Source organism: Serinus canaria, chromosome 3 (assembly GCF_022539315.1).
Source record: "Serinus canaria isolate serCan28SL12 chromosome 3, serCan2020, whole genome shotgun sequence".
Classification (NCBI taxonomy): domain Eukaryota; kingdom Metazoa; phylum Chordata; class Aves; order Passeriformes; family Fringillidae; genus Serinus; species Serinus canaria.
In genome coordinates this window covers 46240179-46256263 of record NC_066316.1, presented here as the reverse complement: position 1 = coordinate 46256263, position 16085 = coordinate 46240179, and the positions used below count along the sequence as shown (strand labels likewise).

The 16085-nt window shown below is 38.0% G+C and overlaps 1 protein-coding gene across 3 annotated transcripts in view; it reads left to right on the top strand.

Annotated features, from left to right (window-relative positions):
• Positions 1-15762, top strand: part of RGS7 (regulator of G protein signaling 7) — a 238913-nt gene extending 223151 nt beyond the window's left edge. For 2 of the 3 annotated variants that reach the window (XM_050972431.1, XM_050972430.1), the window contains 2 exons: positions 1113-1299; positions 4041-15762. In XM_050972431.1, the coding sequence (XP_050828388.1) occupies positions 1113-1299; positions 4041-4238 (385 nt within the window). In that variant the 3' untranslated portion in view covers positions 4239-15762. The remainder of the gene's footprint in view (positions 1-1112; positions 1300-4040) is intronic. The other variant, XM_050972432.1, reaches the window with a different exon arrangement.
• The last annotated feature ends 323 nt before the right edge of the window (positions 15763-16085 follow it).

Sequence of the window (16085 nt, the reverse complement as noted above, 5' to 3'; positions counted from 1 at the left end):
TTCTGGGGGGTCTGAGTACAGTTTCACAGTTCTCTCCTATCCCATCCTTGTTGAACTCAGCTCAGAGAGCTTAAGTTCATCTCACAGTGTAAGCAGGGTGCAAACTATAAGGTGTACCCAATTTATTTGTGATCCTAGGAAAATCCAGCTGATTTCAAGGTTAAATCACTTCAAGGCTCAGCTTATATGTTTCATAGGATCAGCTGTGTCAGAACAATAATGAAAAGTTGCAACAGTATATATTGCATGTTTACCAAAGTCAACCTTTAGTTGAGCTCTTGGATTTGGGGGAGAACTAAGTGGTCTGAACCATGTCTATGAATGGGATTCTGAATTAATTTAAGATTATTTTGTGCCATCAGAGAGTCTGAACACCAATAGAAGAAATAATGAAATAAAACGTACAGCTAGTTAGCTATGATCATAAAGTGCTCAGGACCTTTGTAGTGGTTTTTATCCAGACTGAATGAGGACACAGTGAAGTGGCTACAATACATATGGCTGCCCAATGTTGGTTTGCTCAGCAGCAGAAGAGAGAAAGTGTAATTCCATTCAGCATTTTTAGTAAAAATATGCATGTAAATGGAATGCTGAAAAGAGAAATTAAATTATAATTAGCAAAACAAATGCTTCTTCAGTATGCATGATTTCTGAGTAACAAAATTAGTTACACAGTTTAGGATTTAGTAGGACTCAGAGATTCATGTAGATAGCAAGAATATGAATGATTCGTTTTTAAAAGAATGTCAAAAAGCAGTTAGTTTATAAGTAATATAAGCCCTTGTGGTTCAGCCAAAATGAAGTGTCAGTTTAATTCTAGCTAAATCTGGAATCTTCCTTCAGGTACGTTACCCATACATAAGTAATGAAGGATTTCCTATCTGTCCCATGAAGAGCCTTCTAAAGATTGCTTCCCTGGGTGGCTCAATTGCCTTGAGACAGTACACCAGAATGCTGATCCCAACATAAAACCACTCAGCTTTTTCTTATTTTAGCATGTCTAGCTGAAAACGTCAGTTACTTAATTTCTTTTTTTGAGAGCCAGGAAGAATGTGGGCACTTCATTAGTGGCTATCCTGAGCTGGAAGTCAAGATGCTGTGTTGTGCCATAGGTTCTGGTTAGCAGTAGAAGACCTGAAGAAGAGGCCAATCCGGGAAGTTCCTGCTCGCGTCCAAGAAATCTGGCAAGAATTTCTTGCTCCAGGTGCACCCAGCGCCATCAACCTAGATTCAAAAAGTTATGACAAAACCACTCAGAATGTGAAGGAACCTGGAAGATACACGTTTGAAGATGCTCAGGTCAGTTTGCAATTGTGTTTATGGACATCCAAAGTGGAATATTGGCTAGTGAAATCTATATGCAAAAATGAGATGTATTTGGGAATTGAATGGCAATTGGCAATGCAAATGTGTAACATTTTTTCTTTCATGAGTCATATGAAGATCTTCATGAAGCTTCTGTGCTTCATCCAGATTTTTCAAGTGAACTTTGAATAGAGGAAAGCATGTAGTGAAGAAAAAAATGAAGTACTTCTGTATTAAATGCAACACTTCCTGTGACTTATAACTTAATATTTAATCTCTGAAGACTTCTGAGAAAAGCAATAGAAAATAATTGGATTCACTGTATAAGTAGCAAAACTGGTATCATCCTCCATTCTCATCAGCAGCCCAGTGATGAAAATTTAATTATTAATGCAAAGTGAAATGGTGTCAAAAGGAGAGATTGAGATCATATCCCTGCAGAATTTCCGGCAGTTTGATTATTAGGTCATCATCTTGGGAGTTAGGAGATGCTGCTACAGGGCCCATGAAGGAGAAAAGGGAATTGAATTGAGGCTTTCTACTTTTTGGGACAATTCCTCTGCCCTAAATATGAAGGGGAATAATTTTACCTCCTTTTAATTTTTCCATCGTGAGAATAGCAACCTATGAAGAAACAAGAAAATTTTCAGTAGACCCTGTGTCATAGCCACTGTTTTGAAGTACTCTACATTAAACCAAACATACTATTTTAACTTGCATCTGCTGACCCCTGGAGATTAAAGAATGCAGTGTATAGCAAAGACATAAATGGCAAAAGTAAAAAATACAGCAAGATCAAAGGTTTTTAAAAAATATGTCTTTGCAGTTGAGTGAGTAATTGACATTTAAATCCTTGCCAGTATCCTTTTTTTTTGTAATAAGTGTAAAATTTCAATGCCCTTTTACTGTCAGATCTCTCTTGTAATTTTGCCCTTCATTTATGAAAGACATGGAGTATTCAGTGTTTATGCAAGCAAGACTTTGTCACCTGGAGAGGACCTCTGCTTCATCCAGTTCAGCACAAAACCTCAAACCTGGAGGCCTCAATTTCTGTGGAAAAGGGACAGGCTGCACCTGCTGTGTTCCTACTTGAAACATTAGGAACTTTGAAGTGTCCCATCTGAGGTGGAGGGTTTTGTCAGGGGTAGGGCTCTGCCTCTGCAACAAGCCTTTTTTTGGCCTGCCAGCTGGGAAGGAGACTTTTGGTGTGCTGTTCTGGCAGTTGGGGGGTCATTTAATTGTGGTTAAAAATTTATTAGAAGCATTTCTGGACTGGAAATATAGAAAGATGAAACTCCATGTCAAATGTAGATACATAGGTAAAATGGGACACATAAGTAAAAATAACCCATTTGTGCTAAATATGTGCATTAGTGTGTCCTGGCTAACGTGTACATTAACAATACCAATACAGCCCAATTTATTCTTGCTTTTACAGGCATATTGCTTGTACAGAAATTAAATTTTAATGCTCATCACCACTTTCTGCTCTCTGTTGACTGCATTGTCTGCTTTCACAGACACTGAGTGAAAAAAACCTTCCCCAAATAAACTAAAGTTCTGAATATACATCCGAATTTCTCTGCTTACTGCAAGAAATACAAAGACATTCAGAATAATTGTTACCTTTTCTAATACAGCAAAAATTAAACATCAGTTCTAATTTTACCTTGCCTTAATTTTCAGACAAGGTGGGGAGTTTTGTTTGGGGCTTTTTTGTTTGTTTTGGCTTTTTTTGTGTTCACTAATTTTACGCACTACCAAGCTGAGAAACAGTATTTTCTTTCAAGTCTGATTGCTGTTTCCCAGTTGATGTGCTACAGGTTCCCTACAGTAAAAAACAGAATTTGAGTGAAACAAAAACTCCATGAAAATAGCTAATGATAGAATAACTAATTATTCTGTATTTTTAAAAAAATTTTTTTTCAGAGTATTTTCTGTTCTGGCTGCTTTTCCTACAAATCTTTTCTATAGCATATCATCAGAACTAGAATTATCAAGCGTTCTACATCACAGACTTTTTGTTTTTCATCTTTTTCAGAATTTAGAACATTTCAAAATTGAGTTTTTTAAGCTGCTCTTGTAATTTATTTTCTGAATAAGGGTTTACAAATATTGATATGCCTCTGAAGAACTAATATCTTGAAAATTAAATTAGCCTGGAACTGTTTTTCAAATTACATATGTATTTTCCTTTTTATAGTGTTAACTGGAGAGCAGACTAAACACCTGTCAAAGAGGTTGTCAAGTGTTGCCAGTGGAAATCCTCACTAACCTAAGCATTAATTGTGGTGCTGAATTGAAAACCTGGTACCTCTTCTTTGACTCTGAAATCACAAGAGTATCTCCAGAAACTAATTCAAAAAATCTGAGGAGAACCACAGCTCTTAATTTCATCACTTAGCTAAACTAACTAATATAAGGGAAGTTTGAAGTTGGACCTGAAGCTAGGACTCAGTTATCAATTCTTAGAAAATTAATTTGTACTGGCAAATTTGGTCAATAAATTAAAGAAAGGTGTGTTGTGTAATTATACAAAAGAAATGGGTGGAATTTCAGCTTTAAGAATAGAAAGCAGTTCAGCCTTAGCTTCAGAGCTGAAACCTGCTATCCTATAATACTTCCTGTTCCTAGTAGTGCTACTGGTGTCCATTCCACGTCCAAAACATGGGGCTGCCTCCCATTTGACATGTGTCCTCTTCTATGGCAGTAACAGCTCCTCCTTTCCTTTTCAGGAGCACATTTACAAACTGATGAAAAGTGATTCTTATCCTCGTTTTATACGATCCAGTGCCTACCAGGAGCTGCTACAGGCCAAGAAAAAGGTATTGGTCCATCTTGCCTTTGTCTTGCCACTGTGCAAAGCAGTGGTTATGTTTGCAACAATACTCAGTCTTCTCTCCCCTGTGCCAGTGCAACTGGATATCTGGTAGGTGACCAGCTTGGCGTTTTTGGAGGGTCACATACACACAGGAGTTCAATATACATATATGTGTATATATCCTGCATGCGGGCATGTTTCAATAAGTTAATCTAGCAAAACTTATTTTTATTTTTACATCCCATATTGTACTGTTTTCTCTGTTATGAAGCACCTTAAATTGCAAAGTGCTTTACAAATACATTAAAAAAAATAAAATAAAATCCCAGAAGAATAGTCTTTCATGTTTGCAAGTTTGCTTATGTAATAATTGTTGTTCTCTTTATTCCACCTATGAAAGCTACAGAATGTGTTTAGAAACAATCTTATTCATATGAATAACTTCTAACTTCAACTATAAATATAGGGGCTTCTCAATTTTGTTTCTTTCCCTATTACTACATGAATAGTTTTGAGTAGGGTAGGAATCTGACTTGAAAGACTGATCATGTCATATTTTGGCAAACAGAGGTTCATGTCTTGGCATGTAATATTTCCTTAGAAAAGTCCAGTTATGGAATGGGTTCTGAATAGCCACAGCCCAGAGTATGTGGAGCAGCTTGTACAATGCAGATTTCCATGATGATAAATAATTCTATTAGTGGGCTCTAAACAGTAATCTCCTAGAATCAGCTGGGAGCCCTGTGCCTTGCAAAATCGGGGCCCCGATTGTTACTGGAACGAGGTAGTTATTAACACCTAGCATTCTATTGTTAATAATGACGACCTAAAATTATATGAAAGTACTGTGTGATTTTGTTTTTTGTTCAAACGTTGATTTCTGAAGATCCAATATAGAGAGAGATGTTGAAAATACCAGAAAGCTTCAACTGTCCGTGTGAAGTCCTTAAGTTTGTGAATGTCAGTTCATTAACACAAGATGTGCACTTCATTATTTCTTTTTACTTTCAGTTTTTCTTTAAATTCAAACCAGTTTGATCCCCCTGAAAAATTATTTTTGTCTAGTACTGTATCTGTTTTGCCCATCCCCTGTTTTGCCAAGTCCCATTACAGCCTCATACCTGTGTTTGCTTCCTGATTTATACAAACTTTGTTTTGCAGTCCATTGTTACATCAAACCTCCTTTTCTATTCCATTGTTCTTGCTTTTCTTTTCCCCCTCCTTTTTCTTTTTGTTTCTTTTGTTTTATTTATTTCAAATTTAAGTTGGAAAACACTCTGGATCGTCGAACATCTTTTGAGAAATTCACACGCAATGTGGTAAGTTTGTTGCCTCGGAAGACTAGTAAGCCTGATGGGACATCCTTCTTCCCTTCCCCTCACTGATCCCTACTTTCCCTTTTGCTGCTCTAACTTGGTGGTTAAAAGTGTATTCATCACAGCTTGTGAATTTTCCTGGGAATGACAGCTTTATAATGTGCTTTCATTACAACCCCTCCTCCCTAGTCCCTTTCCCACTGATCTCAGTAGTCACACATGGAGGAATGGACCTTTGGGAGCCATGCTTTTTGCATTAGGAAGCATGAAATTAGTCACTTTTTCCCCCCTATAATTTTAGTAAAGAATCTGTGAAAACATGCTTGATGTTGTTTCTTTTTCTGGTGCCTTCTAAAATACTAGGTCTAAAACACTTGAATACATTGGATTTCTATTCTGTCTTCTTTTAATTTTACTAAAAAAGAACTTGTCCCCATTTTTTCAATTGGGCACAGGGAAAAAAACAATAATAATTTTCCCATCTTCCTTAATGTCTAACAGCTTCTACAGGACCAAAGAATTCATGCTGTTTATGTGCAAGGGTTTGATTTGGATTCCTTTTCATAATGGACTAAAAGAACTGATTTTTTTTCTTTTCAATGTATAACTTTCAAAAGCTATTTCTCAAAGGCAAAAAAAATTAAGGCTGGTAGATTTTGTCTGAGCATTCTTTTGCCACCTGCCAGAAGATCCACTGATTTCGTGATACTTGGGATTCTTTTTACTTATCCAGTTTCTTTGGGATTTTTTTTTTCCTTTTACATTGTGAAAGCTCCAACTAAAGAATTCAACGCATTTATTTTTGTAGGGCAGAAACATCCCTATTTTTCCATGCCATAAAAACTGTACACCAACACTGAGGGCGAGCACTAACCTGTTATGAAAAGAGGTAGAAAGATCTTGGATTATACTCGAGTTTGTCTGCATTGTCTGTTGAATCGTGCAGGTGACGCTGCTCCGTGTGTGTGCGTGTGTGTGCGTCAGTGGCTTTTTCTGTGACCTGGTTAGTGGAGCTGTGTGTGTTGAAATGGACAAAATGAGAGCTTTCAGCAAAGATCATGGTTTTTGTTTTGTCAGTTTCTAGGGAAGGAGAAGCAGTTGTCAGAAACTGTCTCCCCTGTAATGAGGCTCAAGAGGGTTGCCTCAAGTATTTAAAAAATACATATATACTTTTCAGTAATCAAAAAAAGAAAAAAAAACACTGTGAAAGTTTTGTGAGGCTGTGGGAATATCTCACTTTTAAAAACAAAACAGTAATTCTTTAACTACTTTCTTATAGGTAAAGGCTTCCTGTAATATACTTTGAATCCACTGTAATCAGGAAGAAATTTGGATTCAATGGGACAAAGTCAGTAAAGGACACTAAAAGTAAATAAACAGCTACAAAGGAAACTATCCCAATGTTTGAAACAAAAACCCCTGTGTTTTGCATGGTGGTGTTGCCGTAGCATGTTGCAGTGTGATTTGTGTGTTGTCTAAACAGGTTGGATCTATAAAACAACATTGTACATGGTAGCACTCTACATGATAATTCCATTACAATTCAGTAGGAAGTTCCATATTAATAAAAAGTCTGTAAAAGAGAGTGCATAGAGTGGGTAACACATACAGGCCTCTGCGAGCCAGACTTTTTCCCAGTCACAGTGCCTGGCAAGCTGCAATGCTGCATTTATTCATGGCATTTTGAGCAGCCCAGGGGTCAGGAATTGGCTGTGGTAAACACTGTGCAAACAGGTGGCCATGAGGGGGGAATGGCAAGCTGCAGGTAGAGGGGTTGGGAGTACAGTGCAGAAGGGGAAAATGGGAAGACACGACTGGGAGATGCTGAAATCCCTCCCAGAGCAGCCTTACAGATAAACCAGCAGTTCTGGGCACAAACATGGGAGCATTGTGCCCTGCAGCCATGCCCAATTTTATTCCTGCTAATCTCAGGGCAGAAGTACCAGAATAGCAGCATGCCAGAGGTGCAAGGCAGGCCCAATAAACCAGCTATGAACTAGAAATGGAAAAGAGGATTTCCGGACATTAGTAGTTTAGTAGAAGAGGGGGATTTTTTTTTTTTTTACTTTTTCACAGAGCAAACTCTGGAATAAAATCTGTGGTTTTGCTTTTTTCCAACTATTGCCTGTTAACCTGGGTGGAGTCTGTCAAGTCGGGTGAGGTATGAAAGAAAAACATGTCACTGCTAGATCTGTAATCTCTATTAGACTGACAGCTCTCAGGCTGGCAAATTAATCCAGAATATCAGGATGCTCAAATGCAAACCTTTTTTTCCAAGATGACTGAATTCATGTCAACCACTTCCTCAGGACCTCTTTCCACCAGACATCCTTGTTCTTCCACTCTTGTTCTTGGTTGTGATGAGTTTATAATATGTAATTATCTATCTTGGTACAGTGGTTCCAAACAGCAGAGATGAGGGAAACATTTCTCAGGATATTCTACAGGGTACTGATTAACTTGATCAGCTGTGAAGTGAGGGACTGTGGAATAGATCTGGTCTACTGATTAATACAGAAGATAGGTGTGAAAAGGGTCTTCTGCAACCTGGATAAATGCTATCATCTCTGATTTTTTGAGATGAAAATTACAGTTTCTTTTCTCTGATGTTTGCAATATTAAGACTAATTTTCACTGGATTTTTTTTCCTCAGTTATATCAAATGTATTTATATTATATCAATATATTTGTATTAAACTAAATCAGACCTAATTTTCTTCCATGTGAAGTGTTTAATAAAAACACAGTAACCTTGGCTGTGTCTAGGGACTCAATCTGAACAGATGGACTTGTAATTCATTATCTGATTTGTTGACTCTAGGAGGCTCCTGATCAATGTTAAACGAAATTGGGTTACACTTGCTACAGAAAGCATTTGTTAAACTAGAAATTTTTGAAACTTTGTAGAGGGCCATTACTCTGTTCTATTTCATGAATTGCATGGAAATAACCTATTATAATGAGTCATGAGTCTGATGGAGAAAAAATAGAAGTGGAGCTATACATTAGCCTCAGCTCTGCATTTCTTTGACATTGAAGGGTTTTCTTTCCAGAAAATTTTCAGTAAGCTGGTGCAGTTCATGAAAGGTCTAAATGCTCAGTTTAAAAACTGCCTAATTAGCTGCTCTGTAGATTTTATAGTGCAAAATTGCTAATGCCTTCAGCAGTCTACAGCAGAAAATATGGTTAGCCTTAGAAACAAATCTGCATTCACATAAAATACACAGAAGTCATAGCAAGCTGGCATTTGCTACATGTAATATTTATTACTGAACACTTTGTAGTTTGTATCTGAGTAGTAACCCCAGCTATCCTTAGCCTGCCTCACTTACACTCTTGGGTACTGTGAAAATACAGAGCCCAGACCCTGCAGCGCTACTGGGATGAAGCCATCAGATAAGTGCTGTGACATGGGCAGCCATGAGTGTCACAGCTTTGAGTCACAGGACAGAGAGCAGTGACACTGCTCTGGGCTCCCCCCCTGCCTAGCTCAGCACCTCAGCTTTCTCTTTGAGACTGATAAAAGTCCAGTCCCCTGCAGCTCCCCAAGGGGCTAGGGAAGTGAAAGATCTAAGGGATGGAGCTGGAGGATCTCATTGCATGCTAAAGCAGTAGAGAGGCCAAAATCAGCAGTTTCTGTGGCATTTAAAAACTCAAATTCTTTTGAAGAATTCACATGGGGAAAAAATATTTAAAAAATTTAAAATGAAAAATTAAAAAGCTCAGCAAATTTACCTCAAGTGCTAATATCTAAATCACAGGGGTGGGAAGTAGGTGAATATACACTGGAAATGTTGATGGGGGCAAAGAGGTTCTTAAGGGAGCAATTTTGTCTGTAATTTCTCATGTGCATGCAGGACTTATGACAGTGGCAGACAGAGCAGGACTAGAGCCCCAGCCTGAGGCTTAGCTGTGATTACTGGTCTGGAACCCTCAAGACAGAGGGTCCTGCTTTACAGGGGGAATGAGTTAATTTAATTTCCACCCCATGCAAATTTTATTGTCCCACCAGGAACTAAGTTAGTGAGGCAAGAAGGGGTAGCCTCCCTCCCTAGAGCTGTGGGGGGAGCCCCACTCCATCCTCATGCCTTGGTGCCATGACTCCAGGCACCACCATCAGTGCTAGCATTTCATCTGTCACTGCACAGTTATACACAACACATAAAAATAAAGAGGTGCTTGTATGTTTGTGAGGCCCTAGGGAAATACAGCCAGTACAAAACAGACCAAGTTCAGTTCATATATTAAATTAGAAAGCTATCAAACTCTAATTATCTCCAGTCATAACCTCATAAACAAGACCCCATTTAATAATTCTGAGTTTGAAACCATTATATCTTATATTACCTGTATCCTTTCCAGCTGTCTTCTCCCACTTACCTGGAAGAACCTGCTGACCAGAGTCCTTTGATATTTTTCCCCCCTCCAAACCAGTAACAACAGACCATTTCATGCATGAGATTTGACATGCAAAGGCCATTGAACAGACACATTTTCACTGAGTTTCAATCCAATGTCACTTAACGTGACATTGTGAATTACTGCCTAGAGATGGGAATGAAAACTCATAAAAGCAGCTTCCTCTGTTTTTATCAGTAGGTCATAGACTTTCTAGATGTTTAAACAAGTGTAATCTCTTTTCATGTTAAAATCTATCACTTTTATAGAGGAACAAAGCACATAAACAATCAATTTAATCTGTTAATCAAGAAATTTTACTATATGAATAGGTAAAACTTGTGTGCCCTACTGTGCCAGACCAAAATTTCATCTAGTCCTGAAACCCTGCCAAGGGCTAGATTTTTCTCAAGTATTTCATTATCCAAGAAATTCAATGCAGTTTCAGCTCTGGAATCTCATTTTGAATTTACTTACAGGTTGTTTCCAAAATTTAAACAAAAACCCAGTTAGTTAGAAAAAATATAAATCACAAAGCTACTTATTTTATAAATACAAAACATGAATGAAAATAATAATTAATTGTAGTTATGAAGGCCTTCTCCATTTCAGGAAGAGATGTCTTATTTGTATTTGAATAAAAAGAACAAATAAATTTAAATTTTTATTTTGGCCTACTAATTTGTAAGAACCCCTAGTTTAAGGAGTTTTTTTAAGAGCTGTGCCCACAGAGGTAAAGCACATGCCAATGAGGAATGGCATCCTTGTGGTGTTCTGCAGTGAGTGGAGCTAAGCTGCTCTGTGCTGGAAGAGAGGAGCTTAGGAGTAACACTTACACAGCCAGGATCATCCAAGTGAGGAGCCAGCACAGACTGGCCAGGTACTGGGCTAGAGTCTGCCATTTTCCAGCTGACAAAAATGTACCTGATTCTTAGGCTATTTGAAGGAATGAGAACTGCAGAGAGGTATGGAAACTTGAGGAGTCAGGACCAGGACAAACATACTAAAAAAATATTTTTCTTGTGCATCAGTTCCTTGGAAACCTGCATTTCAGATGGTTATTCAAATTCAAACTAGCCCATCTGGCAAGAGGTTTTAGCTTAATCACAAATGAGAGCAGCTCATCAGTAAATGCAAAGTGCAAAAGGAGAAAGAAATGGATGTCACTGGATTTGGAGGGAGCCAAAACAGGAAAGCATTTGTTCAGCCACTGCCTCCTGCTTCAGATCATTGCAGGAAACAGTTTGGCCCTAATGAGAAAGGAACAAAGGGCTGCAAATCTCAGCCAGAGGCAGAAGGATTTCCCTGCACATGTAACCACTTAGCACTGCAGCTGTGCTGACAACTTGTTCCCCAAATTCAGTAAATACCAGCCTTATCCCCTTCCTATCATCTGAAAGAGAAATACACCTGCACAGATGGCTGGCAGCAGCATCCTCTGGAAGCTGAAGCAGAATTCTGAACCCCAGAGCAGTGCTGAAGCAATTCCCTTCTGCTAGTAGAGCAAGGGTTGCCTCACCATGGAAAAGGATTTACTGCTGCTTCTCCCATGCCTCTCCAGATGTGCTGCTGTCAGGGGCTCTTTGCCCCCCAGCTCTGTCTGTAGTGCCATGCAATGTCACTTGGAAGCTTTCCCTACTGATCTGGCTGAGTTGGGAGTGTGCTGCAGGTGTTTCACACCTGAGCAGATGGGGAACTGAGACCAAGGAGGGCTGCTTCTCGCTCCACATCTCATTTTGCTCACAGTGAGATTCCACCTCTCCTTCTCCATCAGATGCATGGAATTCTTTTTTCTAGTGCTACCAGTATAGGTCCTGAGGAGTAGCACCTGCACTGGCAATAAAGAAGCATGAAGAAGGAATAGTTCAGGTTGCATAGCAGAAAGGAAGATCATCTAAAAGGAAAAGATATGATCTTTCTCTACCATACATTTCAACTCCAACACCTGTAGACATGTCATATTGATTTATTTTAAGCCACATACGTAAGGAGGTTGTTGCTGACTTTTTTCTTGTATCATTTGAGGTGTTAGTGTCATGCTACATAAATGGGTCAGTCAGCACAACTGTATTTAGCAGCATCTGTACACAGCTTTACAATTTTGCCCCTTAAATTCACTAGAAGTGAAGCTGAAAACTCCGTGTCAAGCAGTTAGTGTGTTCAAATAGGGACTGAATGCTGAGGCCAATTAATTTGGTACTTTTAGATGTACTTCTTCACTCCAGCTGCTGTGCTGCCTTCTCATACTCTGACTCCCTTGTCAGGGTATGTGTGCAGGGTTCCATTTTATTAGTAAAATTCTTAAATTGTTGCAGTTTTTATGTCCAAAGTGCACGAATATAGCCAAAAACATCCTAATAATCCTTATAATTTAGCCATATGCTTCTAAATGTTGATGGCAAGAATACATTGAAAATATTAAGGATCTCCTTTTCATTATTCAGATAAATATTTACTACTTCTGATTTGTCCCTTCCCCAATTTTCTTTATTCTCATTAGCACAGGAAACATCTTCCTATGCTACAACTCTGAAAACTGCCATGTTAGATGCAGGTTCCCAAATCAAAATCTGGTTTATAGAAATGCTGTTAACATTGTATCTGAAATAAATAGTTAGGCTCAGCTCTCAAATAATTACCCACAATGGATGATCCTTACATCAGTCTGTAAATTAAGTAAATCTGGAAATCTCCTAGAAGCAGTAATTATGAAACTCTACCACAGAGAGCAAAAGTAAAAGTATACTCTGGAACAGAGTTTGAAAGGAATATTTTGTAGAGTGGAAAATAACAAGTCCCTGCAGATCTAATAAGAAGATGTGATAATTTTGTATCTGGGACTGTGTATTAAAAGCTTATTTTCTTAATCAGAGAATCTAATATGATTCAGATAAGCATTTAAGAAGATCTCTTAAGGAGGGTGTATCTTCTAAGCTGTCACTTTTCCAACTTTGTGATAAATTAGAACTACTAAGGTGTGGAAAAAAAACATTTGTTGTTGTTGTTGTTGTTGTTGTTCAGATGCAGGTTTCTCTGAGGCAGGGAGGGGAGTTGAAGGAAGGGGCCATCATCCAGAGAGTTGATGATGAGAGTTGATATCCAGGGATCGAGTTATGTGGAACACAGAAAAAAAATTGTCATGACATCTCACTGTGTCTCTAGGAGAAAATTCAAACAAAATGTAGAAAACAATCACACAAATCAGATCAACTAATAATTACTTTTTGGTCTGATTTTATGTCAGGACTTCCTATTTTATGTGATAACATAATTCATTCCTGAGATGCTAGAATTTGTTTATGATCCATCTAGAAATTCCAGAAATTTTGAAACTTTTAAGTAGTTGTTGCAAATAATAATAAAAAATTATTTCACAGATTATACCACAACAGGCGTTTATGCAGCTTTCCAGTGTAGTTTTGAGCAAATTTTAATTGAGAACTCCTGGTTTTATTGTTTTAATTAAGTGGATTATGCAGTTCAGTACTAAAGGGAACTCATAGAGGTTTACAGAAAGTAGCCAGACTTGTACACCCATTAACTTAAGTGCAAATAACCTAATGAAAGGCAACGATAAGCATATGTTCAATATTTTCTGAGATGATGTCTAGCACCAAAAGTCCTGAATTGTCTAATGAAATTGTCAAACAAAACATTAATCTCAGAAATGCTTTTAATGTTTTGAATTGTGTTCCAAGGCCACACTGCTGTTGAGGCTCTTTTGGCTATTTAAAAAGAAAAGATGTCTTACTACAACAACTTACCTGCTGCATTAGAGGAAAACATAATTTAAGGGTTAGAAAGTATCCAGAAGGTGTGAATTTAATATACATAGAAAATGGCAGATTCAGAGAAGACAGAGCGCCAGGAAGGAGACTTTCCATCTTTCAAAGAAGTAGGTAATAATACTGTCAGGTGATATGGGGAACCTGATGGATGACCAGTCTAACCCAACAGTGCAAATCATGAGCTCCCTTTCAAATTATGTTGTAGGGGAAGTATTCATCCTAATTTGTTCAACTTGTATTTCACAGTACAAAGAATAAAAATAGTTATTCTTCCTTTTATGGAGACCCACTCTGATATATTGCATTTGAGCGAATGCTCAAGACCAACTTACAGATCCCTGTGAGCTTAAATTTAATTGATAATGACAATGGACAATAAATTGTGTAATTCCACTGAGTTATAATACTGCAGATGGCTTAACAACTTATTGATATGGCAGAATATGTTCATTTACTGCCGAAAATGAAGCATCTCTCCATAGTTACAGTATTTTTTATTGTATTCTCCTTGAAACCAGTTTGATGTTTCTAAATTGGGCACTTAAAATGAACAATATATTAAATGTAAGTATTAAATATCTAACTGGCGAGTTAGAGCCATTTTCTATTTAATGTTTTATGATATATATGTGTTACATTGTCAGGGTATGCCTGTGATGTCAGCTTGCTGTGCCAGCTCTGCCTCTGTTGGGTCAGAGCCACAGTAGGATGGCACTTGGAGAGCCAACTCCTTTTATGTGGCCATAGGAGAGCTAGTTCCTGTTCTGTGGTTTCTGTCTGGCTCAGATGAAGCTCAAATTTGCCTGAAATATACCAGAGTGACATACCTTACACCATCTGCTTTATGCTGTAGACCTAGCTCTTGTGGGACAGTCATTAACACCTTATTAAAAGAACTTGCTAAACAATTGAAACCACATCCTTGCAACAGGAGGAATGATGAGGAAAACAACAATATGGAAATCCAACACCTTCAAAGCAGTGTTATGCAGTCACATGTAATATACCTGACCAATGTTCCTCATAAATAGTAAATATGGTCTCAACCAACCTGTAACTGTGTTCCTGGAAGAGCTGTTTTCCTACAGCTATATATGCAATCTGCCTCTTACTTTCTTACCTTAACTCTAAAGTAGCTTTTTTGTCCTCTGTGACAGAACTACTGCAGTTTGCACATTCATCTTTGCAGCAAGCACAATGCACTCCTGCTTGTGGTAGCCTTCAAGTTCTGGGTGTGACTGACAGCAAAAACTTCAACATCAGTTTCTCATCAGCCAAAACCAATCTTGTTCAAAAATGGCCTTTAAATTTGCTGGCTTGTTCTGTGAAACAATCTGGCTGGCTGGCAGTGCAGGTGTTTAAGTGTAAGGGCTTCCTGTGGTTTAAGATTTGACAGACTCCAGTTGGTGCCCCTAGTTATTTGAGAGTGATGTGGCAACACTGAGTGGTTGCTGATGAACAGGTTTGCGGTGATCATGCCTCTGTTTTCTGTTTTTGTTTTTTGTTTTTATCTTTTCCTCAGGGGAAATCGCTCACATCAAAGAGGTTAACCAGTCTAGTGCAGTCCTACTAAAAGGATCACCTTGTAGCATGGAAGCAGACTCAAATCATTATACATACTTTGTAGCTCACTGATTGCCTGACTCAGAGGACAGTAGAACAAGATGTTGCATGAGCAAGGACCTGACTTGTTTTCTTTTGTGTATACTAAGGCATTACAGACTCCGAGGGACTCTCTAGCCTTTCGATGCCTCCATTTCGAAAACTGTCTGCTCACTTCCTCCTTCATATCAAGCTGGATCTGTGTCTTTTTATTTTCTGCAAGCTCAAGTACAGTGAAAAAAAAGCTTCTGCTAGGCACAGTTTATTAAAAAAATACGTCAATCAAAAACTGGAAGAAATGTAAAAAATGCATATATTAATAAATATACATATGGCATCACATTTATTGCACAATAAATTAGCACAGAAGGTTTCATTTCACTGATGTATTCACATTGAGAAAGAAAGCCTGTGTCTTTGTCTGTTGTCTGTATATTCTCTGTTAATGTTTCTTGCATTTATTTTTATACCATATTTAAAAAAAGAACACCTTTTACTCCAGATGTATTAAAGTTGATCCTTTCTCTGTAAATTTGTGTATGTTTATATTGTTGTTTTATCTTTCATTAAAAGATGCAGAATCTCTTTCCTTTGGGAAGTTTGAGATTTTAATATTGAATCTGAAGATTAGTCAAGAGCAAAACGATCCCCAAAAGTTACACACCTTGTGCTTTCTAAAAAGTGACATGAAATGGCATTTTCTTTCTCTCAGTGACACCTAATCAAACACACTTTATTGATAATCATTTACTTTTTCTTTTCTTTTTATCAAGCTAGCAGCAGAGAGACCTTTCCCGCTTGCTCATCATGGCATAAGCAAACCTTTCTTTAAGCCAGGCCCTGCTGTTGTGTAAC